Here is a 25,708-nt window from a genome sequence, read left to right on the forward strand (position 1 = left end):
GTCTTTGTTATATGTTGGAGCATCTTTTGGGTATATGCCCAGGAGTGTTATAGCTGGGTCCTCAGGCAGTTGAATGTCCAATTTTCTGAAGAACCTCCAGACTGATTTCCACAGTGGTTGTACCAGCTTGCAATGCCACCAACGATGGAAGAGTGTTCCTCTTTCTCCACATCCTCGCCAGCATCTGTTGTCACCTGAGTTTTTTATCTTAGCCATTCTCACTGGTGTGAGGTGAAATCTCAGGGTTTGGATTTTCATTTCCCTGATGACTAAGGATGCTGAACATTTCTTTAGGTATTTCTCAGCCATTCGATATTCCTCAGCTGTGAATTCTTTGTTTAGCTCTGTACCCCATTTTTAATAGGGTTATTTGGCTCTCTGCAGTCTAACATCTTGATTTCTTTGTATATTTTGGATATTAGTCCTCTATTGGATGTAGGTTCTTTTCCTAATCTGTTGGTTGCTGTTTGTCCTATTGACAGTATCCTTTGCCTTACAGAAGCTTTGCAGTTTTATGAGGTCCCATTCATCGATTCTTGATCTTAGAGCATAAGCCACTGGTATTCTGTTCAGGAAATTTTCAACAGTGCCCATATGTTCAAGGCTCTTCCCAACTTTTTCTTCTATTAGTTTGAGTGTATCTGGTTTTATGTGGAGGTTCTTGATTCACTTGGACTGAAACTTTGTACAGGGCAAAAAGAATAGATCAATTTGGGTTGGGGATTTAGCTCAGCGGTAGAGCGCTTGCCTAGCCAGCGCAAGGCCCTGGGTTCGGTCCCCAGCTCCGAAAAAAAAAGAAAAAAAAAAAAGAATGGGTCAATTTGCATTCTTTTACATGTTGACCTCCAGTTGAGCCAGCACCATTTGTGAAAAATGCTATCTTTTTCCCACTGGATGGTTTTAGCTCCTTTGTCAAAGATCAAGTGACCATAGGTGTGTGGGTTCACTTCTGGGTCTTCAATTCTATTCCACTGATCTACCTGCCTGTCTCTATATCTACACAATGGAGTACTACTCAGCTATCAAAAACAACGACTTCATGAAATTCATAGGCAAATGGATGGAACTAGAAAATATCATCCTGAGTGAGGTAACCCAATCAAAAGAGCACACATGGTATGCACTCACTGCTAAGTGTATATTAGCTCAAAAGCTCGAATTACCCAAGATACATTCCACAGACCACATGAAGCTCAAGAAGAAGGATGACCAAAGTGTGGATGCTTCAGTCCTTCTTAAAAGGGGGAACAAAATATTCACAGGAGGGGATATGGAGACAAAGTTTGGAGCACAGACTGAAGGAATGGTCATTCAGAGCCTGGGGATCCAGCCCATATATATACAGCCACCAAAACTAGACAATATTCATGAAATCAAGAAGTGCACGCTGACAGGAGCCTGATACAGCTGTCTCCTGAGAGGCTCTGCCAGAGCCTGACAAATACAGAGGCAAATGCTTGCAGCAAACCATTGACCTGAGAATGGGACCCCTGTTGGAGGAGTCAGAGAAAGGATTGAAGGAGGTGAAGGAGCTGAAGGGGTTTGCAACCCCATAAGAACAACAATACCAACCAACCAGAGCTCCCAGGGACTAAACCGCTACCCAAAGACTACACATGGACAGACCCATGACTCCAGCTGTATATGTAGCAGAGGACGGCCTTGTTGGGCACCAATGGGAAGAGAAGCCCTTGGTCCTGGCAAGGCTGGAGCCCCCAGTGTAGGGGAATGTCAGGGTGGGGAGGCAGGAAGGGGGTGTGGTCAGGGAGGGGGAACACCCTTATAGAAGAAGGGGAGGGAATAGGGGACTTATGGATGGGAAACCGGGAAAGAGAATGACATTTGAAGTGTAAATGAAAAATATAAAAAACAACAACAACAACAACAACAACAATACCAGCCAACTAGAGCTCCCAACCGATGCTAATCATCTATAGCTGAGAGACGGTGATTAAATAGAGAGCAGCATCAGTGAGAAGTCTGGGAATTGTTTCCCGAGAGTCAGCACACTGAAGCTGTGTTCTAGAGGCCGTTAGCGCTGTACCATGTGCTACAGTAGTGTCCCCCAGGTGGTACTGGATTGGAAGGTGTGCAGAGGTCATGGAGAGCCGCTGCGACCTAGCGAGGTGTGGCAGGCCTGAGTCCCCTGATGAGTGTCTGAGAGAAGCTGTTGGTGAACGTGCAGTCCAGTCATAGAGAAGACCCCAGCATTTTGGAGATGCCACTGTCATGGGATGGTTGCCAAAAATAGCAGCAGCATTGGATCGGAGCTGGCCTGAACCTTGGAAACAAACCGTGTGTGCTCCAGAGGGTGGAGCTGGCTAAGTGACCCAAGTCCCTTGGAGGAGCCCTTAGATTGTGAGTGAATCCCAGAAGCTGGACACTGAGTTATTTAGTGAGCTGAGGTTTGGTTTTCCTTTGATTTGATTGTGACTGTGCCTTAGTTCTTCTCTCATGGAATAAGAGTATTAACTTATTTTGATTTTACAGCAGCTCACAGTCAAGAGATTTTGAACTTTTAATGAGACTTTGGATTTTAGAGAGATTTGGACTATTTTTTAAAAAGGCTGAAGATTTTAAGGGTTTGAATTTCTAAAGACTGGGAGACTTTTAAAAGTTGGACCGTTTTACATTTTGATGCTAATATTACTGTATGCTCTTAGATGAGCAAGAAAGGAAAGGCTATGGCTTACAGCAGTAAATATTAAAAGAATCTCTACCATCCCGCACTAGTGCCAGCTCCGGTGGGCCACATGGCATCTGCAGGGTATTTTCATCTCAATCAGAAAAGTGTCTCAACCACTACGCTCCCAATCTCCATTCCACGCTGCCACCGGCCACTCTCTGAGCCCAGCAGTAGCTGCCCTCTTGCAACTCTTGCTGCAGACTCTGCTCACATTCCCAACATTCGCCCCCTGTGGTTGTAGTCACAACTCCCAGTAACACATTAAAATCAAAACTCCATATGCTTCTAATTTAGCAACCAGATTCATATCTTAAGTTCTCATTCCACAAAACGTCCACCCAATAAATTCACAACCAATTGATAATGATGTAAACTGCCCACCTAGATAAGACAATTTGTCCTATAAAATTCTATCCCTTATGACGGATTCATTTTTTTTTTCAGGTATGTATGACACATTCTTTATTTAGAGTATCCACCAATATTGTCTCCTATATTTCCCCCCTTTCTTCCCATGGTCCTTAAGTTAGAGAATTTCTTGGATATGAAATTATTATTTTTGATAAGATCATTTAGAAACAATGATTGGATTTAAAAATTGATTAAACATTCTGCAAGATTAAGCCCTGCATCACTGCCAACATGCTTTGGTTTCCTAGCACGAAAATACTAATGTTTGTTTAATATCCTATGAGAAACAATATTTGTCAAAATCTTATCATTGGTAAAAGTATTTGCACAGGATCCACTACAAAACCTATGAGAAGTATGATAAACAGATTAAACTCACCTGATTATCAGGTGGTAGCACACAAATTCAAATACATTTTTAACTGAAGTAATTCTTTCTATAGAGTTAAGAAAATACACCCAAATATTACCCTTATCTTAAGTGATGTGAATCTATCATCTGAGAATATTTGTCTGATGATGACACTTTATGTTTCATTTAGTAGGACAAAACAGAACAACTGCCACATATAAGTGGTAGTGGATGATTTAAGAAGGTCTAAGGTCATTGTATTTTAATGTTCCCTTCTACCTCCCATTTAATCATATTAGAAGAATTATTCCAAGATCCTATGTTAGTTTTATATTTCACCGTATTAGTTACAAATAGTTTCCACTCATTGTACTTATTTTTTTTTAATTTAGAGAATACTTTATTAGTTTTTATAATCAAACCCACGTATATAAGACCTTACATATTTAATACAGTGTGTTACCCCTGTACAAATGGAAAAAACTTAAGTTCAACATTTCTAGACCAATATGGCTGTTAATTTCTGTACAGTGCCAACTCAACACAGTAAACGGGGATACTTTTTTCGAAAGTTGACAGCACAGGTAAAGTTTCAAAAAATTCAAATTATATATCTGTATATATATATATTTATATTTATATAAAAAGACCAATAATAGCAGTGTGTTATGCATCAACAGCAGCAACAGCTTTTCCAGGTTCTGCAGTCATCTGAACAAAACTGTAGAGACATCCAGCACACTCCATTAAAAAAAAAAAAGTAAAAAAACAAAACCCGAGAAAACAGCACAGTTCTGTATTCTTGTGGTACCTGGCACCATTTTTTTTTAAAATTAGCTTCTCAATCATCATCTGGAAAGAAAACATTCTGAGCAACATCATTAAAAACAGCTCTGATAAAGCACGGTCACTACTACGTATCATAAAGCAGGTACAAGCTATTTTACATCCACATAGGTATGATACAGTACTGTCCTACATCTATAATACTAGAGGATACAATTTAAAAGGCATTATTTGAGACTTGATTCTACTTTTCCAGCAGAGGGCCCAAAGGATGGTGTGACACAGCTTTGTAAAGAAACATACTCTAGACAGGATTTCCTTTCACTAGTGGCACACTTCTAAGGATTCATTCTCTCCATGAATGTCAGCTAAAACCGTTATTAAAAAAATGAAATATCCCTAGAACAAAACCGTATAACCACCGGATTCACATGAAGATGACCTAGTGGAGACAAGCTGGACCTCACCTTACCAACAAGCTATCAAATCTGTTATGTTTAAACAGTGAGACCTCCAAGGAAGGAGATGCCAAGTAGTGCTTCAAAGCTTCGGACCACAATCAAACACAGCATCCTTTTCAACAGAAGCAGAAGCTCATCTGAATATGCTCATGGATGCTGACATCAACATTTAATCATCTCCTCACTCATCCAGGAAGAGGGGGAGATCAGTTACTACTGTACTTTATTGTGTTCAACCAAATCACCATGTTACAAAAATAGCAAGCTGCCATCATAAAAAATAAGGCTCCTCTATCCAGCACCAGATAGCATCATTTTACTTTCAAGCCTAGAAATTGCACACTTGTATATAAACCAATCGAAGATGAGGATTGAGAGTTCATCTTGGTGGATTTTTCCTTTGATGAATATGAAGTGTCCTTCCTTATCTTTTTTGATGACTTTTAATTGAAAATTGATTTTATTTGATATTAGAATGGCTACTCCAGCTTGCTTCTTCTGACCATTTGCTTGGAAAGTTGTTTTCCAGCCTTTCACTCTGAGGTAGTGTCTGTCTTTGTCTCTGAGGTGTGTTTCCTGTAGGCAGCAGAATTCAGGGTCCTCATTGCGTATCCAGTTTGTTAATCTATGTCTTTTTATTGGGGAGTTGAGGCCATTGATGTTGAGAGATATTAAGGAATAGTGATTATTGCTTCCTGTTATATTTATATTTGGATGTGAGGTTATGTTTGTGTGCTTTCATTCTCTTTGTTTTGTTGCCAAGACGATTAGTTTCTTGCTTCTTCTAGGGTATAGCTTGCCTCCTTATGTTGGGCTTTACCCTTTATTATCCTTTATAGTGCTGGATTTGTAGAAAGATATTGTGTAAATTTGGTTTTGTCATGGATTATCTTGGTTTCTCCATCTATGTTAATTGAGAGTTTTGCAGGATACAGTAACCTGGGCTGGCATTTGTGTTCTCTTAGGGTCTGTATGACATCTGTCCAGGATCTTCTGGCCTTCATAGTTTCTGGCGAAAAGTCTGGTGTGATTCTGATAGGTCTGCCTTTATATGTTACTTGACCTTTTTCCCTTACTGCTTTTAATATTCTTTCTTTATTTTGTGCATTTGGTGTTTTGACTATTATGTGACGGGAGGTGTTTCTTTTCTGGTCCAATCTATTTGGAGTTCTGTAGGCTTCTTGTATGCCTATGGGTATCTCTTTTTTTAGGTTAGGGAAGTTTTCTTCTATGATTTTGTTGAAGATATTTACTGGTCCTTTGAGCTGGGAGTCTTCACTCTCTTCTATACCTATTATCCTTAGGTTTGATCTTCTCATTGAGTCCTGGATTTCCTGTATGTTTTGGACCAGTAGCTTTTTCCGCTTTACATTATCTTTGACAGTTGAGTCAATGATTTCTATGGAATCTTCTGCTCCCGAGATTCTCTCTTCCATCTCTTGTATTCTGTTGGTGAAGCTTGTATCTACAGCTCCTTGTCTTTTCTTTTGATTTTCTATGTCCAGGGTTGTTTCCATGTGTTCTTTCTTGATTGCTTCTATTTCCATTTTTAATTCCTTCAACTGTTTGATTGTGTTTTCCTGGAATTCTTTCAGGGATTTTTGCGATTCCTCTCTGTAGGCTTCTACTTGTTCTCTAAGGGAGTTCTTTATGTCTTTCTTGAAGTCCTCCAGCATCATGATCAAATATGATTTTGAAACTAGATCTTGCTTTTCTGGTGTGTTTGGATATTCCGTGTTTGCTTTGGTGGGAGAATTGGGCTCCGATGATGCCATGTAGTCTTGGTTTCTGTTGCTTGGGTTCCTGCGCTTGCCTCTCGCCATCAGATTATCTCTAGTGTTACTTTGTTCTGCTATTTCTGACCGTGGCTAGACTGTCCTATAAGCCTGTGTGTCAGGAGAGCTGTAGACCTGTTTTCCTGTTTTCTTTCAGCCAGTTATGGGGACAGAGTGTTCTGCTTTCGGGCGTGTAGTTTTTCCTCTCTACAGGTAGGTCTTCAGCTGTTCCTGTGGGCCTGTGTCTTGAGTTCACCAGGCAGGTTTCTTGCAGGGGAAAAGTTGGTCCTACCTGTGGTTCCAAGGCTCAAGTTTGCTCGTGGGGTACTGCCTAAGTCCTCTCCGCGGCGGCAGCAACCGGGAAGATCTGCGCCGCTCTTTCCGGGAGCCTCCATGCACCAGGGTTCCAGATGACGTTTGGTGTTTTCCTCTGGCATCTGGATGTGCACAGAGTGCAGTCTCTTCTGGTTTCCCAGGCGTGTCTGCCTCTCTGAAGGTTTAGCTCTCCCTCCCACGGGATTTGGGTGCAGAGAACTGTTTATCTGGTCTGTTTCCTTCAGGTTCCGGCGGTGTCTCAGGCGCAGGGATCCTGCCGCTCCTGGGCCCTCCCCTACGGGAACCCAGAGGCCTTATACAGTTGCCTCTTGGGCCAGGGATGTGGGCAGGGGTGGGCAGTGTTGGTGGTCTCCTCCGCTCTGCAGCCTCAGGAGTGCCCACCTGATCAGGCGGTGAGGTCTCTCTCCCACGGGGTTTGGGAGCAGAGAGCTGCTGCGGGCCGGGATCCGAGGGTGTGCTTATGATGGATTCATAACTACCTGTGGCCCTTAAAGGGTCGTCCTTCTCCTTCATCTTGGTTCTTCTCCCCCTTTTCCCCTCTCTTCTGCCTTACAAAAACTCTGTCCCCGCCTTACTTTTTCAATGCCCAATCACAGGCCTTGCCTTATCTTATGCCTGCCCTCAGCTGCATATAGACATCAACTTCAATGGCTCAACGGTGTTGTTGTTTGTATGTCAGGTTGGCAAGGAGTCAATTGTGCTGGTTAGTTCTTATGTCAATTTGAGGTCATCTGAAAGGAGGGAACCTTCCATTTTTTGGGGAAAAAAAAATGCTGTCATGAGATCCAGCTCCAGGCAAGCCTGTAGAGCATTTTCTTAGTTAGTCATTCATATGGGCGGGCCCATCTCATTGTGGACGTTAACCACTCTGGACTGGTGTCCTGGGCTCTCCAAGGATGCAGACTGAGGCAAGCCACAAAGAGCAAGCCAGTAAGTAGCACGCCTCCATGACCTCTGCATCAGCTCCTCTCTCCAAGAGACAGAGGCCTTTAAGCAAAACCACAACATCCTACCTTCATGCTTAAAAGGCCTGGTGGGTACTGTCTGAAGAGCAGAGAAAGAGGTCATGGCCTGTTTAGGAGTGCTGTGTCAGTAATGATGGGCAGACAGGTCTGTGTGGCACGGATATGGGTGGGAGGGGACTTGGTGATACACAAGAGGGATGGTGGAGATGGGAGTTAAGGAGAACTTGGGTTTGGCAGCAGGTACAGAGGGAGAAATGACTCATGAGAATGCCGTAGGTGCCTGTAGGTCATGCAGGGTCACTGGGCTGGGTTCACATCGTCATGGCACAGCCTAATCCATTCCCTATGCCACCTCCTAGCATTCCTATTACATGTGGGAAAGAAGGACATAACTTAACCATTAGTAGAGGTGGTGAGCAGGGAAGGCACAGGATAACTGAAGAGTTCCAAGTGGGTGTATAGCTCAGAGTCCATTCTGGGGTCAGGGCCCAGGGTAACAGGGCAGTGACCTCTACTCTGGGACGTAGGCCCAGCAAGAGGGAGGTGACAGGCAGGGTGGAGTTGCCTCCTAGCAAAGGGCAATAGGTATGACTGGGTGAGGTAAAGGGAAGAACCTAGAAGGGCATACTTCCCCCGGGCATTTGACCTGGGGAGGAAATGGCATGTTTTTAAGAGGCGATAGTTGGGCCACACTGATGAGTGCCTTGCTTAGGTCTGCAGAATCTCATGCAGGATGATGAAGTGTGGGTGTGTGCAGTGCCCCTTCACCCTCAGTTCGTCCTCCCCGTGGAACAGTGTTGTACTACGTGGCCAGTTTATGTGTTCATAGGAGGGAGGACTGTGGTGCTGGCGTAGAACCCAGGGCCTCCAGAGCGCTATGCAACAGCTCTGCCACTCGGCTCTTAACATTCGGAGTAAGAAAGGATTTTTGATGCCACAGGAACCTCACACAGATGAGAGACTTTGAATTTTTAAAGATATTTTGGATTTTAAGGAGACCTTGGATTTTTTAAAAAAGATTTATTTATTTTATATATGTGAGTACACTGTCACTGTCTTCAGACACACAAGAAGAGGCATCAGATCCCATTACAGGTGGTTGTGAGCTGTGATAAAGTTTTGGTTGGGAATTGAACTCAGGACCTCTGGAAGAGCAGTCAGTGCTCTTAACCACTGAGCCATCTCTCCAGTCCAAAGACCTTGGGTTTTTAAAGAGACTGAAGACTTAAAATGTTTGAATTTGTAAGGGTAGATTGTAGTATTAATATGAGATCTTGAGGACACCAAGAGAAGAAAAGTTATGGGGTTAGGGATTTAGCTCAGTGGTAGAGCATTTGCCTAGCAAGTGCAAGGCCCTGGGTTCAGTCCCCAGCTCCAGAAAAAAAAGAAAAAGAAAAAAAGAAAAAACAAAAGAAAGGTTATACTTCCTAAGTGATGTGCTTATCAAGTTAACAAAGGGTCAATTGCACCAACTACTTTTTGTGTCAACTTGACACAAGCTAGAGTCAGAGGACAGGACCTCCGTTGAGAAAATGCCTGTTACAGACAGGCCTGTAGGACACATTCTCAGTGGGTGGTGTTACCCTAGGATGGTCATTCTGGGTTCTACAAGAAAGCAGGCTGAGGAAGCCATGAAGAGCAAGTCAAAAAGTGGCCTCTGCATCAGCTCCTGCCTCCAGGTTCATTCCACAACTGCTTTCGGTGATGGCAGTTACAGGGAAGTGTGAGAGAAACCACGCTTTTCTCCCCAGGTTGCCTTGGTCATGGTGTTTCACCACAGTAATAGTAATCCTCTGCCAGGAGGAAGACTCTGGAGCTGAAATAGACAGGAGGGAAAGAAGAGGTTTTCTAGAGTCTCCCACCTTTCTGTTTAAGTGCTAAGTTCCAACTTGCCTGTGGTTGTGGGTGATGCTGTCTGCCAATCTGGATGGGGACACCTTACTAGTTCATCTGACTTTTTACACATGGCAGGAAAAATGAGGCCCTTGACCCTGTCTTTTCTTCTAGGTACATCCTGGATGGTCCATTAGATTTGGTTTCTAAGGTCCAGGATTAGTCAAATATGGAATCTTATGGGTGGCGATTATGAGCTGGAGAAACAAACTGGTTGGTGTAAATTCTCATCTTTAAGATGGGATAGTAACTCCTGGTGATGGTCTCAGTGTGTTGTGGGACCCAGGTGGCAGCAGTCCTGCCTTTTTTTCAGGAGGACAGGAGCTGCATTCTAACAATTGATCACCTTCTGCATTCTGCAGTGTGCTTCAGGAGGCAATATGTCTGTCCTGTACCCATCTCTGGAGGATCTGAAGGTGGGCCAAGTCATCCAGGTAAGGAACCAGGCTCCATTTGACGGTGATCTTGGGGATCAACACTAATAACTAAGGCTTATCTTGGAGGAGTCTGGGTACTGGGAGCCCTTGGGAATTCCAGGGAAGCCCAGGGGCCCAGTGCTGATGGATAAAGTCCAGGAGTCAAGGCCCAGGGAGTGGGAGCAGACATGGGAAGGCAAAGCAGCCGCAGTGAGGTGGGTTCTGGCACTTCTCTCATCCTCTGAAGGAAGAGCTCAGGCTCCAGCTTCCTCAGGAAAGCCAGGCCTGGGTTCAGAACACTCAGTTCTAGCAGCCTCTTCCTCCTCCACCCCACCCCCTCTATGTTCCCAGAAGCCTTTGGAAATTTCAGCCTTTCTCCCTGGTTGGGAGTTGACCTTCATGCTTTGGCTGCCAGGGATAGAAAATAGTTGGTCACAGGCACCAGAGGATGTTCTGCCAGAAAGATGCATGTCCAAAGAGACCACACTAAGGAGAGATTCATTTATTTTTATAAATGCATGTTTTCTCTGCATGCATGTATATGCATGTCCAGTGCTCCAGAAGCCAGAAGAGGGCTTAAGATCCTCTGAAACGCCAGCTGTAGATGGTTGTCAGTTGCGATGTGGGTGCTGGGAACTGAACTTAGATCCACTGCAAAAGCAGCAAGTGCTCTTGACCACTGAGCCATCTCCCTGGCCCCTGAGAGGCCACATTACAAAAAATACAGTTTTGGTTTTTAATTAACACTTTGTGACTATACATAATCATGGGGGTACATGTGACATTTCAACCTGTGTGCACACTGTACTGCTCAGATCAGGGCGGCTGACACATCCGTCATTTCAGATTTATATCAGTTCTTTGGGTTGGAACACTCAAACTCCTCTCAACTAGCTGTTTTGAAACATTAGTGATTGCTGACTGTAAACTACAGTTACCCTACGTGCTATAGCACATCCGTTTAGCTCCGAGAGCACGCTCCAAGTGAAGGAGCACATGCAGTCTTTTGGTGTATATATGTAGAGGCTACATTTACAGTCTGGAGCCTTGAGGGTTCCAGGATACACCGCCACCACAAGTCTAGAATCATACTCAATGCTCAGAGTCCCTGCCACAGAGAGTCCCAGGCTCCAAGAGTTCCTGGGATCCAAGCCACAGGTGAGCAAGACTTCATGTTCTTTTTTTCAGGCCCAGGCCAGAGCCTCACCCATGATGCCCACTGTGATGCCCACTCTGCCAGCTTCGATGGCCTCTGCACCCCCACTCTCAGGTGAGTGAACCTGACCCCAGTGTTCATACAATGACAGCCTCAACACTATCACACACCCCTGCAATGCTGGACCTGTCACTCAGGCGTAGAAGGGAACTTTTGAGCTCCTGGTCCCAGGGCTGGGCAGGCCCACTTCTGGGTGTGTGAACTATGCTGACTCTGAGGCTATGGCCCAGTATTCTGACCACTTCTCAATGCCTGCTTCTCACCTGTCTCTTTAGTGGGGGCTCACATACAATTAACCTTCACCCTTTGAGAAAACCCTGGGGAAACTGACCTACTGAGGCAGAAATGGTCTGATCTGGTGCCGGCATGGATGGTCAGGCCATTTTGGGGAGACCAGATGTTTGAGATAGCCCATAAAGAAACTCAAAGCAATCGTGAGTCAGTTCTGTGAGAGAAGCTTAAATTAGGGCCTCTTGTTCCTCTTGTCAGAACTCTGCTGTCTCCTTGAGCTGCCCCTGTCATGGCCCTAGTGGTCTTTGCACCTGCTGTGGCTTTGTGTTAATTTTCCAATGGGTGTCAAAGCAGCTGAGGTGAGCACCTCAGCAGCATAGGGGGGTCTCAGTGTCTGAGGCTGCTCCTAGACAAAGGTGCTTCAAGTCTTCAGCAGAGCTGGCTCATGCCATTGGCAAGCATCCCTGGGACACATGACATAATCAGGCGATCAGGGTAATCTTTCCTAGTTTCACAGAAAAAGAGTGGCCCTGGGCCAGCCAAGGTGGCTCTGCATAAGCCCAAGTGATACCTTGTCTCTTCCTTCCCATCAGAGCTGTATCCAAACCTAGCAGAACTGGAAAGTTATATGGGACTGTCCCTCTCTAGCCAAGAAGTTCAGAAGAATCTGTCTCAGATTCCAGATGGTGACAATGTAGGTATTTGTCTTCTGCCTTATGTGGCCACTAAATTTCCTACCTTCTGGTCTTGCTATTTTAAAAGGTGTGTGTGTGTGTGTGTGTGTGTGTGTGTGTGTGTGTGTGTGTGTGTGTGTGTGTGTATGTCAACCCAGACATTCTTTCTACCATTAATTAGGACCCAGATGTACTTGTTCTAAATTATGATTGCTACTTTTTTTTTTAAAGACTGTGTCTCACTATGTAGCCTTGGCTAACCTGGAACTGGCTATGGAGACCCAAACGGCTTCAAAGTCATAGAAATCTGCCTGCTTCTGCCTTCCAAGTGCTGAAATTAAACACCCCCACCTTGGTGGCCTTTGAAAAAGATTTGTTTTATTTTTATGTATATGATTGCCTGTATGTATGTGTACTACATGTGTGATTGGTACCCAAGGAAGCCAGACGAGGATGTCAGATCGCTTGATCTAGAGTTACAGAAGGTTGTGAGCCACCATGTGGGTGCTGGGTCCTTTGCAAGAGCACCAGATGGTCTTCACTGCTAAGCAGCCTCTCTCCAGCCCTACACTTGGCAATTTTTATCACTGTAATTACTTTCCATGTTTAAAGTGTTTTTGTTTTTAAGTAGAGGGTCCTAGGAGGTTGCAAAGACAAACTGTCTATTTCATCAAGTGTAGCTTTCACATCCGCAGTACAGTAGCAAGACTAACAACTTACACTAGTAGAGTGTGTGTCTATAGCTCTGTCAGCTTACCCCTGTTCAAATGAAGACAGTCACTCACCCATCTAAAGACAGGACCGTCCCTCTTCAGAAAGCGCTCCTCCTATCCTATCCACCTTCGTGGTCACACCTACATCCTCCCTAGCCCCTGGCAACCTCTCTCTCTCTCTCTCTCTCTCTCTCTCTCCCTCTCTTTAAAGATTTTATTTATTATATATAAGTACACTGCAGCTGTCTTCAGACACATCAGAAGAGGGCATCAGATCTCATTACAGATGGTTGTGAGCCACCATGTGGTTGCTGGGATTTGAACTCAGGACCTCTGGAAGAGCAGTCAGTGCTCTCAACCGCTGAGCCATCTCTCCAGCCCAATTTCTCTTTTTTCATTCCTTCCTCTTCCTCTTCCCCCTCCCTCCCCCCCTTTGGCAGTACTCAGAAACTCACGGATGTTGGGCAACTGTTCTACCACTGTGCCACACTCCTAGCCTTGTTCTCCCAACTTTGTTTTTCTGTCTGAATAATTTTATCATTTCTGAATGTTATCTAAGCATACATCAGAAACGATGACTCTTAGGGGATGTCGTATGCTTGTGTTATGTCATGTATCTGTGGTATATGTGCATGTGGGTGTAGGCTAGGATGTTGTATACATGTTGTTGTATGTATGTGTTATGTTGTGGGTTATGTTGTGGGTCTGTGGTGGGTCTGTGTTATATGCGCATGTGGGTATAGACTAGGATGTTGTATACGTGTTGTTGTATGTATGTGTTATGTTGTGGGTTATGTTGTGGGTCTGTGGTGGGTCTGTGTTATATGTGCATGTGGGTGTAGATTAGGATGTTGTATATGTGTTGTTGTATACATGTGTTATGTTGTAGGTCTGTGTTATATGTCCATGTGGGTGTAGACTAGGGTCGATGTCTTGTTCTGTCTCTTCTCATCTTTATTTTTTGAGACAGGGTCTCTCGTTGGGCCTGAAGCTCATTGATTCATCCAGGCTGAGTACTGAATGGCAGGGATCTGCCTGTCTGTCTCCCCAGTTCCCCAGCTTTTTATGTGGGTTCTAAGACTCTGAATTCAGGTCCCCATGCACACATAATTGGCACTCCTTTTTTTTTTCTTACTCCTTTTTACAGTTTCTTAGTCTTATATACGAAGGCATTTATGACATAGCAGGCTGGAATACAGTCATCACACAATGTGGTAAATGAGTGTTCACAGGCAGCTGCTCTCAGGCTATCTTCTGGAGGGGCTGTCTGTGCATTCCCCTCCCCTGCCAGTGGTGCCAAATATACCCAGTGCCTTGACATCCTCCCCAGCACTTGGCATCATCACGAGTTATGACAGGTCTTCACCTGCATTCTCCTAATGGTTAGTGATATGGAATATCTGATTATGTCCCCACTGCATGAGACAAGGTCTGGCCAGGCTGTTCTTGAACTTCTGACCCTCCTGCTTCCAGCTCTCAAGTGCTGGGGCTCCGGGTGTGAACCACACCTGGTCTGTGTGGTGTTGGGGATTAAACCTTGTACACTCTCCAGGCCGAGCCAAATCACCAGCCCCATTTCATGCATTTTAATTGGACTTTTAAATGTTGGCTTTAGGGGTTATGTTTTATAATCTGGGGTCCTTGTCAGATACATGAGTTGTAAATACCACACCAAGTCTTAGGTTTAGCTCGTTATCTCCTTGACAGAGGAGGGGAAAACCTTTTAATTTTAATGAGGTCAAGGTTTTTTCCCCATACTTCTTTTGAGTTTGCTTTATAAAGAAAATTTCCCTAAGCCCTGAGTCCTAAAGATTTTCTCTTTTACATTGTGCTGAAATTACTACGGTTTTGTTTACATTTAACTTTATAATTGAATTTGAGTAGATTTTTGGGGAAAGTGTGCAGTTTATGTCGTGGTTCCTATTTTTGCCCCTGCCTGTCCGTTGCTGTAGTAGATCTTGTTGAGATAGTCCCCTACCCCCAACTGACCTCGACCTCTGCCACAGAGCACCCATGCTCCCCTCAGTAAGGATCTCTCTGGATTTCCCAGATAGCTGTTGACTGAGGTATCTAGAATCCGAAGCCTTGGATACTGTGACAAGAGACATCCTGGTGTGTTTGTGTGGTTTCTCACATTTTGTCTTTTGTCTGAGTAAATGTCATTACTCACATCCCTTTGTCTTTCTACCTAAAGCTAGGGGACCTTACCTGTATCCAAAACAGCCCGCAGAGCCTTCATAGAAACGTCCTTTGTGTCCGAGGCTTTGCTAGCTCTTCCTGTGTGCATAACCAGGAAACAATGTTTACTTAGGTCTGAAACGTTTCTGCATCCTAGATTTTTGTCACCTTCGGTATATAGTCTCTACATATGTCTCGTTAGATTCACACATATCTCATTTTTTTTTTCTGCCTTTTGGGGGGAGGTTGGTCAGGGTGTAGATAAATAGTTGAGTCCGTGGCTCAGGCTGACTTTTGACTCCTGAGTTTGAGTGAACCTCTTGCCTCAGCCTCATTGGTAGTTAAGACTACAGGTGTGGGGGTTGGGGATTTAGCTCAGTGGTAGAGCGCTTGCCTAGCAAGCGCAAGGCCCTGGGTTCGGTCCCCAGCTCTGGAAAAAAAAAAGAAAAAAAAAAAAAGAGAAGAAGACTACAGGTGTGAGGTCCCCATCCCAGCACAGTTGATTTTCGTATGCTGACAATGAATTCTAGACCTTGAGGAATGTTTGTATTTCACTTATAGTTAGGAGTTTTAGATTTCTGCAGACATTCTAGTGGACGATCATGGCGTCAACAGGAGCGATTGTATCTTTCCATCCTGTGTGATCTTTTCTGTTTTCTTGCCTCATTGCACTGGCCAGATTGTCCAGTCCAGTGTCTGGTGAGACTGGGCAGCTTTTGGATATCCATAGGAGGGGACTTTTGTTCATTTTAAGTTTTGAATCAGATTATTTTGTCCAAGACAAAGTCAAAACTAGCCCTGTCATCCACCTTTGACAGCTCACTATTTACTGTGAAAATGGCTTTTTTTTTAAAAGTGAAATCTAAGTGCGTCTTTTCTTGATATTAATTTCCCTTGGAAAATACAGTGACCCCTCCCTGAACCCAGCTTCCTCTCTCCCTCCTCTCATGTTTAGGGGTGTGGATTTTGATGCTCTCTACAAGTTTCATCGAGCTCCATTTTCTCTCAGCCTCTGCCAAGTGTGTAAGAGGGGAACTCAGGGAGTTTCAGTCCACTTTACTCATCCCTACCTAGAACTCAGTGACCCTCAAGGCATGGGCCCTAGTGCTTGGATGACCCCCACTCCCACTACTGTGCCTGCAGATGGTGATCACTAGCCCTGGACCTGGCCAGGTGACAGCGCCAGTATCTGGGAACGACCTAGGTGTCCTGCGTGCAGAGATCAAGCCTGGTGTGCGAGAGATCCACCTGTGCAAGGATGAGCGGGGCAAGACTGGACTGCGTCTGCAGGCTGTTGACAAGGTAAGCAATGTCTGGAGTGGAGTCCCTGCAGGAGACTGTGCTCCTCTGGTGCTAGATAGCCCTGTCACAGCCCCAGGAATACAAGTTCCCCTTTGGGACAGCCACCCAGCAGCCTGAGATGGCATTAGTATGTAGGGGCCTCCTCTTCCAGGACTCAGAGAGCCTCTGTTCACAGCAAAGAAGATTCTGAAAAGGCGTCTTAATATCTGAGGCCTCGAGATTGTGCCTTGTTGCTGCAGGGATCAGTCCCATACAAGACTCCTGCCACTCAAGAGTCCCCTATCCTCACCCCCTTTTCCTGTGCCCTAATTCCTGTGGGTCTGGCTTCCTGATGACTGTAGAGAAAAGCAGCCAGACATCTTTAGGGAGAATTGATCATGGTGCTGAAATTGTGATTCAGCTTACTCTGTGTGGTCTGCTGTGTTTCCTCTTCCAGGAAAATAGGGGTAACCTGTGTATCCCTTACAGATCTTGGGTTCCACTACACTATAAGCTCACAGGATATGGGGAAAGAAGATCATAGAGGAGGGTGGCTGACTCTGGGTCCTGCCTTCCAGGGGCTCTTTGTGCAGCTGGTCCAGGCCAACACCCCAGCATCCCTTGTGGGATTGCGCTTTGGGGACCAGATCCTGCAGATCGATGGCTGTGACTGTGCTGGGTGGAGCACACACAAAGCTCAGAAAGCATTGAAGAAGGCATCAGCAGAGAAGATCGTCATGGTTGTACGGGACAGGTCAGTGTCCAGTCCCCAGCATCCTCCCTGCCTGGCCCAGCCACACCTGAACACCCAGCTTACTGTCACTCTTTACCAGGCCGTTCCAGCGGACTGTCACCATGCACAAAGACAGCTCAGGTCAAGTTGGCTTCTTCATCAAAAAGGGGAAGATTGTCTCTGTGGTCAAGGGAAGCTCTGCAGCCCGCAATGGACTTCTAACGAACCACTACGTGTGTGAGGTGAACGGACAGAACGTCATTGGGCTAAAGGTAGGCGGTGGTGTACCTCTGTCAGGTGTACATTTCTGTCAGGAAATGTTGGCACCGTTGAGATGATGAGGGTGGGATAGCTCCTGTCTGCATAATCTGTGAAACCTGCCGGAGCCTCAACTTCCCCATCCTAAGCTTGATGCAGGCTTCAGTATGACTTCATGTGTGCAGCTCTGAGCAATGTTAATCAGAATGAGTAGATGCCTAGTAAGAATTTGTTCTGGCTGCTGGCCACAAAGACATCACCACTACCACCTCCTCCTCTTCTTCCTCTTCCTCCTCCTCCTCCTCCTCTTCCTCTTCATCCTCCTCCTCTTCCTCCTCTTCCTCCTCTTCATCCTCCTCTTCCTCCTCTTCATCCTCCTCTTCTTCCTCCTCCTCCTCTTCCTCCTCTTCCTCCTTCTCCTCTTCCTCTTCTTCCTCCTCTTCCTCCTCTTCCTCCTCCTCTTCCTCCTCCTCCTCTTCTTCCTCCTCTTCCTCCTCCTCTTCCTCCTCTTCATCCTCCTCTTCTTCCTCCTCTTCTTCCTCCTCTTCCTCCTCCTCCTCCTCCTCCTCTTCTTCCTCCTCTTCCTCCTCCTCCTTCCTCTTCCTCCTCTTCCTCCTCCTCTTCCTCCTCCTCCTCTTCTTCCTCCTCTTCCTCCTCCTCTTCCTCCTCCTCCTCTTCTTCCTCTTCATCCTCCTCTTCCTCCTCCTCCTCTTCTTCCTCTTCTTCCTCCTCTTCCTCCTTTTCCTCTTCCTCCTCTTCCTCCTCCTCCTCCTTGTGGCACTTCTCTGTGGATGCTGATCACAGTCAGTAATGGTGTCTCCTCTAAAATACTGACTTAGAAATCCATTTCCGACCTCGGCTTACTCTTCGGGGAGGGCAGATGAATTATATCTTTACGAAGCGAGAAGGTGCGCATGGCTTTAGGCACATGCTATAGATCTGGAAAGATGGGTGACTTCTGGGAACGGGCAGAGGTGAGGTGTGTGGTCTGAGCCATGGACAGATGAAAGCGACCCAGTCCTGACCTCGTGCTGCTCTACAGCGGCTGTGCTTCTCCACCTCGTGACCCCATAGTGGCCACAAGCCACTCCTATCGTGTGTCTGCTTCCTTGGGGGCAGTCTCCCCTCACCTTCTGTGGAGGCTTATTCTGGTGGCCTGTGCTGCTGTGCTCAGGAAACTCTTCTGCATCTGAGATCCCCCCCCCCCCCCGTGCCTCCTCTCTCATTTCTCTGCGATCAGCATACCAAGCAAAAGGCCACCACAGTCTGGGCTTGAAAATCCGAGTGTCGTAATGCCACTCGTGAGCAGTTTTGAAAAGCTACCAATTCAGTCACAATGCTATGAGTAGCCATGCTTGGTTGTGGGTCTTACAGCTGCACAGATGGCCCGAAGCATCAAGGGGAATTTACAGGTTACTCTGCCTACCTGTGGTACCATGAGACCCTTAGGCACCAGGCCTGTGCTCGTGAGCAGTGTCTGGTACTTACACTTTTTGAGATCAGTCATCTGATCTCAAAGTCTGTGACCATCAGTAGTCCTCTGAAGCATCTCTTCCTCAAATACAGAACCAGATTCCTTATAAATGCACAATGATGGTCACCAGGGCCTGAGCAGGGACCAGGGGCTTCATCACCACAGTGTAGTCATTCAACCGCTGGACATTATTTGCATGGAGGTCGTCTGTTATTCTCTTCATGATCTAAGCAGCTTCTCGGGCTTGCCTTACTAGTCAGTGAGGTGGGGAGAGGACTTCAGGCTGGTGAGCCCACAGGAGCCTGTGCATACAGGTGAATCTAGTGTCTCCCACTGGAGCCCAAGTGTGACTGGGCCCAGCAAAGTTGGGAGGGGCCTAAGAATCACGTTTGTGAGACAGTGCCATCAGGTCTATATGACTGGCTGGCCTCCGAGGAATGGGAGGCCAGTGTCACGCTTCTATGACCCTGGCAATTTTCAGATGAGAGGAATGGTACCCCACCTGAGATGTCCAGGGTCCTCGGCAGCAGCTGCTGCAGGCAAGTGTGAGGTGTGCATGGTGTCCTCCAGCCATAGCCATACTAACCTACCAGTTGGGCTGCAGTGCTATCCCTGTATCCCTGGTACCCAGGATGACCAAGCACTTTCCTCCTCTAGGACAAAAAGATTATCGAGATTCTGACCACAGCTGGAAATGTTATCACACTGACCATCATCCCCACTGTGATTTACGAGCATATGATCAAAAAGTAAGGCTCTAATACCCCACCTCCGCACTCTCCCCGCCCCCGCCCCCGTCCCCGACCCCGCCCCCGTCCCCGCCCCCGCCCCGCTCCTGCCCCTGTCCCCATCCCGTGCCCTGGCAGCCTTGGTGCTGACCCAGAGCACAGGTCTGGGCTACTCTATCTTTGACCCTTCATAAGCTCCGTGGTAGCTTCTCATGACGTGAGGTCCTTAGAAGTGGGGAATCAATGCAGCTCTGGGGTGAACAGGCTAGGGTAAGGATAAAGGAAGAACAGCTATGGTTTCAGTCACTGTCACTATTGCCCTGTCTAGGTTGTCTCCATTGCTGCTTCACCACACCATGGACCACTCCATTCCAGACACCTGAAGTTCCAGGAGGGCAGTATGGGCTTCCCACCATCCTGCAGGGAAGACAGCAGTCCTCAGACGACAGGCTGCAGCTGGCTTGCTGCCTGGGTCTGGGTATTGCAGGGGTGTGTCCCAGGTGGATATATATTGGATGGGTCTAAAATGGCCGGTCCTAGGCCTCCTGGGATCCAGACTCCTAGCTATGCTGAGGTACAGGCGGATTTAGGCATCTGGGTCTCTTTGCCCTAGGTGCTGGGCACTTAGGCAGAACAGCAGAATGTCACTGGGTGCTGCTGTGTCCCTTTGCCTCATGTAGGAAGTCAGCCCCTTGATCTGACAGACGGGTGCCTTGTGTGTTGTCTTCATTGATCTTTGTCACGGGTTATGTATAGACTAATGGTAACCCTTTCCTGTCTGTAGGCTGGTTGTAACCCTTTACTGTCTTTTAAATAAAGAGTGGATTTAAAACACGGGCCCTGTCATGAAAGCTCCTGAAGATTCCAGGATCTCTGGTCCCATGACATGCCAGGGCAGCTCTTGTTTCCGGACAGCAGCCAGGCCAAAGTCGTACCTGTGCGCCTGAGAGCAGTGGTCTATGTGCTCCGGCATGCTTGTCATAGGGATGTTGGCACTGAGGGGCATTGGGACCCCTGCTGAGTGGTCATGGGTGTTTTGTGTAGCTACAGAATGGGCCAGAAAAGCCACTTTGAGACTATTTTAAAGAGCTGGAGTATTTTCCTCATGCCAAGCAGGCTGGGGACCTGGGATCAGAGAGTGCGGATTCTAGAACCTGTGCCTGATCACAGATGGGCGGTCCTACACGGCAGAGTCTGGTGGGGCTGGGCCAGCCAGTAGCTGATTCTGTCTGTGTTGGGTGCTGTGAGTTTCTCACCCACCCAGCACACTTCAGAGAAATGACACGGTACAAAGACACCAGGCTGAGGGGCTGTGTGTGTGTTCATGCTTTAATTCAGAGCTGTCTGCGACAGGCACAACTCTGTCTGAACAAAGAGACAAAGGAGACTGAGAGTTATGACCCCTTCCCACAGCCCCCCTCCTGTGTCCCCTGGAATCTGTCAAGATAGCCTAATGTGAGTGCACGGTGGCCAGTTTACATGTCGCCTAGATCGGAAGGGGGCTATGAGTTCCTAGGGTGGAGACCCCTCAGTGGCCTTTGGCCCTAGAGCCTGGGATATGTTGTCCTGTGCCTGTACAGGTGAAGAGGAGTCTCGGTGAAAAGCTATGTATGCTACCTGCCTGGACACATTGACCGTGAACTCTGCTCAGCGTTGCCTCTTTTCAGAAGTCCTCACGGAGCCCTGTCAGAGGGCTCCAGAACAAAGGAGCCACTACTTCAAGCCGCTGGGCTCCAAGGCCTCAGGAGCTATAGAAGGCAGTTCCTGGGGACACTTCCTCAAGACCTTGTCTGCTCTGACTGGAGGCAGGGGAAAGGAGCACCCTTAACATTTTTGCTCCAGGAGCCAAGGGCAAGAGGGAAAACTGCAGCCAACTGGGAAGGGGGGAGCTTTGGGGATGAGCATCTAAGGGGAGCCTGGCCCAGTTCCACCTTGCTCTCAGCCCCCTTCTCCATATCTGGAAACAGCAGGCTGCTCAAGTGTCTACCTCCAAGCCTACCTCTTGGGACTGCATGGGCACTGCAACCCCTTTGTAAGGATATGGGACTCAGGGCTTATATAAACTTAAGAAGAGGGCCATTACCCCAGCCTGCAGGGTTCCAGGGTCATCCCATGGCTGGGTAATGAGCTGCTCACTCCACTTGCTCTGGCAAGGAGCAGAGCCCTTCTGAGAGGCAGAACTCACGAAAGAGGATCTCTACTGTAGGTGAGTTCACAGGCGATCACATAGGCAGGGCTAGGGTCACGGCAGGAGCAGGGTGGTGGCCAGTTCACCTGATGCCTCTACAAACCTGGACCCTTCTCAGTGGCTTCTCCAGCAGCAGGAACAGAGTAGACCACAGTTGTAGCCCTGCCCAAGTCCACCAAACACGAGACACGACAAGAAGGCCCAGACAGCAAGACATGGAACAGAGGGGCTGCAAAGTTGGACTAAATGCCAAATGGTGAAAAATATATGGATTTTATGTTGTCAAATATAGTTCATACATTTATTTTTCTCAGCAGAGCTTCAACTGTTGCTAGGGAGACATATGGAGCTCCATGAGTACACGGCGCAGGAGACTGGGTCCGTGGCCAGTCCTGGCTTGGCTTTGGATCAGTTTTATCCCCTGTCTCTCCATGGTACCACCCCAGTGTCCTATGGGGCAGCCCCAGCGAGGCCTCAGGCATTTGGGTTTGGTTCAGCTGGGGTAGGAACGTTCCACCAAGGATGGCAGGTCTGCAGCCCCAACCAAGGTGGGGATGGGGGCTTGGAGGCACAAAGCGCACGGCAGAGGGCTCTTGCCCTGACGGCTAGGCTGGCTGCTGCCCACTCCCAGTGCATGCAGGTGCCCCTTTGGAGGGCACAGAGTGGTGGGGCAGAACTCATGAGTCAAGTAGTGGCCACTGGAGCAACAGTGAGGACAAGCGACCTTAGCAGAGAACCAGGGAGGCTCCCATGCCAGAGAGGGTGAGATGCAGGGCTCTACCAGCTCCCTGGAGGTGGGCCAGTCAGGTAGGTATGACCTCTCTGGGAAGAAGAGGGAAGTGAGGATCGCAGCATTTTCTCAGGCTGACTAGGCCTGGACCAGGAGCAGCACAGACAGGCTCACACTACCTGGCCATTCCCCTGCTTGGGAAGCACACTTGGGGGACCCTGCTTTGGCATGGAGAGGCAGATGTTGTGGCTTCAGAAACTCATCTGGAGGTGCCCCCTGATAGCCATCTTCCATCATCCTCCTCTGGAGTCAGCTGGGTGAAAGAAGTCCTCATCCCAGAAAGCAAGCAGCCCGGGGTTTCTGGGATGGGCAGGGAGCTGAGTGCAAACATAGATAGGGCTTGGGGCCAAAGGGGCCTGTGGTAAGTGACCTCTGACTTTCCCAACTCACTGAGGTACCTCTAGGCTACAGATGAGGTGGACTCATCTCAGAAGGTGAAGGGCCTTAGCCTTGCCTTCTCTGTGCTGGCAGATTTGCCCAAGGGGAGCTGGGGCTTGGGTAAGGGCTCCCTCCCAATCCCACGATAAGCATGTTAGGAGTAGTGATGGGTATTGGACATCTCACAAAGATCTAACACACCCAGAAGCCAAGAGGACAGACAGACAGACACAGAACCTACCCTCCTGCCTGAGCTGGTCATTCCAGCTGGACCTTACTTCTGCATCCTAGGCAAGGGAGGAGAGCTGGAGCCTTGGTGGGACCAGGGAAGCCAGACCCTGCGTGGAGTGGTTCTCTGTATTTTGAGTCCTGGCTGCCTCCATTTGAGGAGGTAATACTGGTCCAGGAGCCCAAGGAGAGGGGCAAGGGGTGGCCTGGAAGAGAAGGCATGGAGTGGGCCAGGTGCTGACAAGAATGGTTCAAAAGAGGGGAGGATCCTCAGATCAATAAGCCAGAGACTTTCTGAGCAGGGCCTGCCTTGTCTAGAGTCTGGGTGGGCCGAGGGGACAGAGGGAGGGGCGCTCTTACCAGTTTCTCCCTCTTCAATTAGCCATCTTAATCCCTTTCTCTTGACGTTTTTGCGATGCCTTTCTGAATCCCTGACACTACTGATATCTTGAGTGGGGGGCGCTATTCTGGGCCTGAAAGGAAGTTAAGAGGAAGCCAATAGGGGTGGGGGTGGGATGGAGGGCAGCAAGTGGCATCCTACAATCAATGGTCAGGCTGCCCAAAGTGGAGGGCTGGCAGCCTCAGAGCTGGGAGCCACCGGATGAGCCAGCGCTCGGCTGGCTCAGTGAACAGCTGATCCTGCGGATGGAGTGCAAGGCCACTGTGCAGCAGCCCCGCAGCAGGGAGCTGATGTTGTAAATGGGCTGGCCCTGACGCCTCTGGGAGCGGCAGAGCCAGGCCACCGTTGGCACAGCTGGCACCACCACAGCCAGCAGATCCACGATGTAGTGGCGGCTCCAGTAACTCTTGGGTTCCTTTTCGGTGGTGGTGGTGGTGGTGGTGGCGGCGGCGGCGGCGGCGGCGGCGGCGGCTGCCTCCTCCTCCTCTTCCACGGGACACACCACACTCACTGGCAGTCCTGGGTTAGAGTTGACTGCAGGCCGGTGTATAGCTGGCCCGCGGGTGATGGGCTCTGGGGCCTCCGGCTCGTCACCTACTGTTACCACCACTGCTGAGTCGGGGTCTCTGGGCCCTGAAGGGTGGAGATCCAGCTCTGAGTGCCTGTCCTTGAGGACCGAGCTGCACCCCTGAGCCTGGCCCACTTTCTCCAGGATGGTGTTCAGGTCAGGCTGGTACTGCACGAAGTCTGTCTGGATGGCCCGCTCCTGCATGCAGCTGGCCTGCACAGCAGCCTCCATGCCGCACAGCAGCTTCTCGTACGTGTTGCTGGCAGGGAAGCGGGGGCCCAGGTTGAAGGAGCTGTGCAGCGAGGCTTCCTCAAAGCCACAGTCCACTCCAGATGACAGCAGGCTACTGGCCTCCAGGGCTTCCGTCCGACTCAGGGTGTCATCGGCAGCCACAAAGCCGCTATCAGCTCTGTCCTCAGCAGGGGTGTTGGAGGGATCCCCTGCCTGGCGGTCCCCACAGACGGCTGGGTCACTCAGCTTGGTGTAGGTGGAGCTGCGGGTGAGGGAGCGCGCAGGGGACCCGCCTGCCGACTCCCCAGTTCCTTCCTCCTTGGCTACTCCATTCTGAGCCACCTCCATGCTATGCAGCAGCGTCTCCAGCTTCTTGTTCTGGATGTTGATGTCCACAAAGTACTTCTGCAGCCCCTTGTCCTTGTCGATCAGGTTGTTCTTGACAGTGTCGATGACCTGCTTGAGCTGCCTGATCTCCTTGCGGGCCTCTTTCAGAGCCAGCTGGGCCTCGACGCGGTGGCACTCCTCCTCGATCCAGTCCTCCTGCATGCGGGACAGCTGCGTCTTAAGGTCATCGATCTCTGTGTCCCTGTAAGCAAAGACAACATGACTGCTCACAGCCTGTCCTCCTGACCTGTCACTGTTACTGTGGAGGGGCAAGGAGATGTCACCAAGCACAGATGGCCCCTGATGGGATGGCTCAAAGCTAGAGACAAAAGTAGGAGGATTTGACGCCTCTTATTTCTTCCCATAGGGAGGAGTAAGGGTGGGTGGAACCAGGGGCCGAAACAGGAGAGGTTCCTTCAAGGGGGAGAAAAAAATGGCAGTAGGAGTCACATCCCATCTCACCCACGGAGCCAAGCTCTCCAGAGGAGACGACACGGTTCCTTAATTGAGGAGATTATTGCTATAAAAACGTAATAAACTCTTAATGCAAAATGGCAAACATTAGGGAGGGATACAGTTTCCTACTGAAAGCAGCTTGGGTTTTAAGTGGAGAGACATTTGTCCTCCCAACCCCCAGGGAAAGGATGGTGACATGTGACAAATGACAGCTTTTGCTGCTGGTCGGGGAGCTGATCATTTCAGCCTCTTTCGGAAAGACGAGTAGTGGTGAATGAGTCACAGGAGAGGGAGGAGAACTGGGTGGCTCTCCTGTACGCATGCTACTACGTTCTCTATTTCCTGTCAAGGGGAGAAGCTGAGGGATGGATTTGGGAAGTGCACAGTTACCAAGAGAGGGGCTGCGCCAGCAAGCAGAGCATGCCAAGACTTTCACCCAGATATGCTAAGGTCCTTCAGGTCTCCCAATTACAGACGGACCCAGAGGTGCTAAAGAGGGAGTGGTTAGTGAACCA

At 48.2% G+C, this 25,708-nt stretch overlaps 2 protein-coding genes across 10 annotated transcripts in view; one reads left to right on the forward strand and one right to left on the reverse strand.

Moving 5' to 3' along the window:
* Sdcbp2 (syndecan binding protein 2) overlaps nucleotides 1–20,401 on the forward strand; it is a 37,144-nt gene extending 16,743 nt beyond the window's left edge. For both annotated transcript variants that reach the window (XM_017591773.3, NM_001025692.1), the window contains exons 2-9: nucleotides 10,028–10,099; nucleotides 11,270–11,351; nucleotides 12,122–12,222; nucleotides 16,237–16,395; nucleotides 16,953–17,128; nucleotides 17,208–17,379; nucleotides 19,497–19,588; nucleotides 19,896–20,401. In XM_017591773.3, coding sequence (XP_017447262.1) covers nucleotides 10,046–10,099; nucleotides 11,270–11,351; nucleotides 12,122–12,222; nucleotides 16,237–16,395; nucleotides 16,953–17,128; nucleotides 17,208–17,379; nucleotides 19,497–19,588; nucleotides 19,896–19,950 — 891 coding nt within the window. In that variant the 5' untranslated portion in view covers nucleotides 10,028–10,045 and the 3' untranslated portion in view covers nucleotides 19,951–20,401. The remainder of the gene's footprint in view (nucleotides 1–10,027; nucleotides 10,100–11,269; nucleotides 11,352–12,121; nucleotides 12,223–16,236; nucleotides 16,396–16,952; nucleotides 17,129–17,207; nucleotides 17,380–19,496; nucleotides 19,589–19,895) is intronic.
* Nucleotides 20,402–20,877: 476 nt separating this feature from the next.
* Snph (syntaphilin) overlaps nucleotides 20,878–25,708 on the reverse strand; it is a 44,708-nt gene continuing 39,877 nt past the window's right edge. For 7 of the 8 annotated variants that reach the window (XM_063283362.1, XM_006235226.5, XM_017591595.3 and 4 more), the window contains one exon: nucleotides 20,879–24,939. In XM_063283362.1, coding sequence (XP_063139432.1) covers nucleotides 23,733–24,939 — 1,207 coding nt within the window. In that variant the 3' untranslated portion in view covers nucleotides 20,879–23,732. Of the gene's footprint in view, nucleotides 24,940–25,708 lie in introns of all 8 variants that reach the window. The other variant, NM_001106525.3, reaches the window with a different exon arrangement.

Source organism: Rattus norvegicus, chromosome 3 (genome assembly GCF_036323735.1).
Source record: "Rattus norvegicus strain BN/NHsdMcwi chromosome 3, GRCr8, whole genome shotgun sequence".
NCBI classification, from domain to species: domain Eukaryota; kingdom Metazoa; phylum Chordata; class Mammalia; order Rodentia; family Muridae; genus Rattus; species Rattus norvegicus.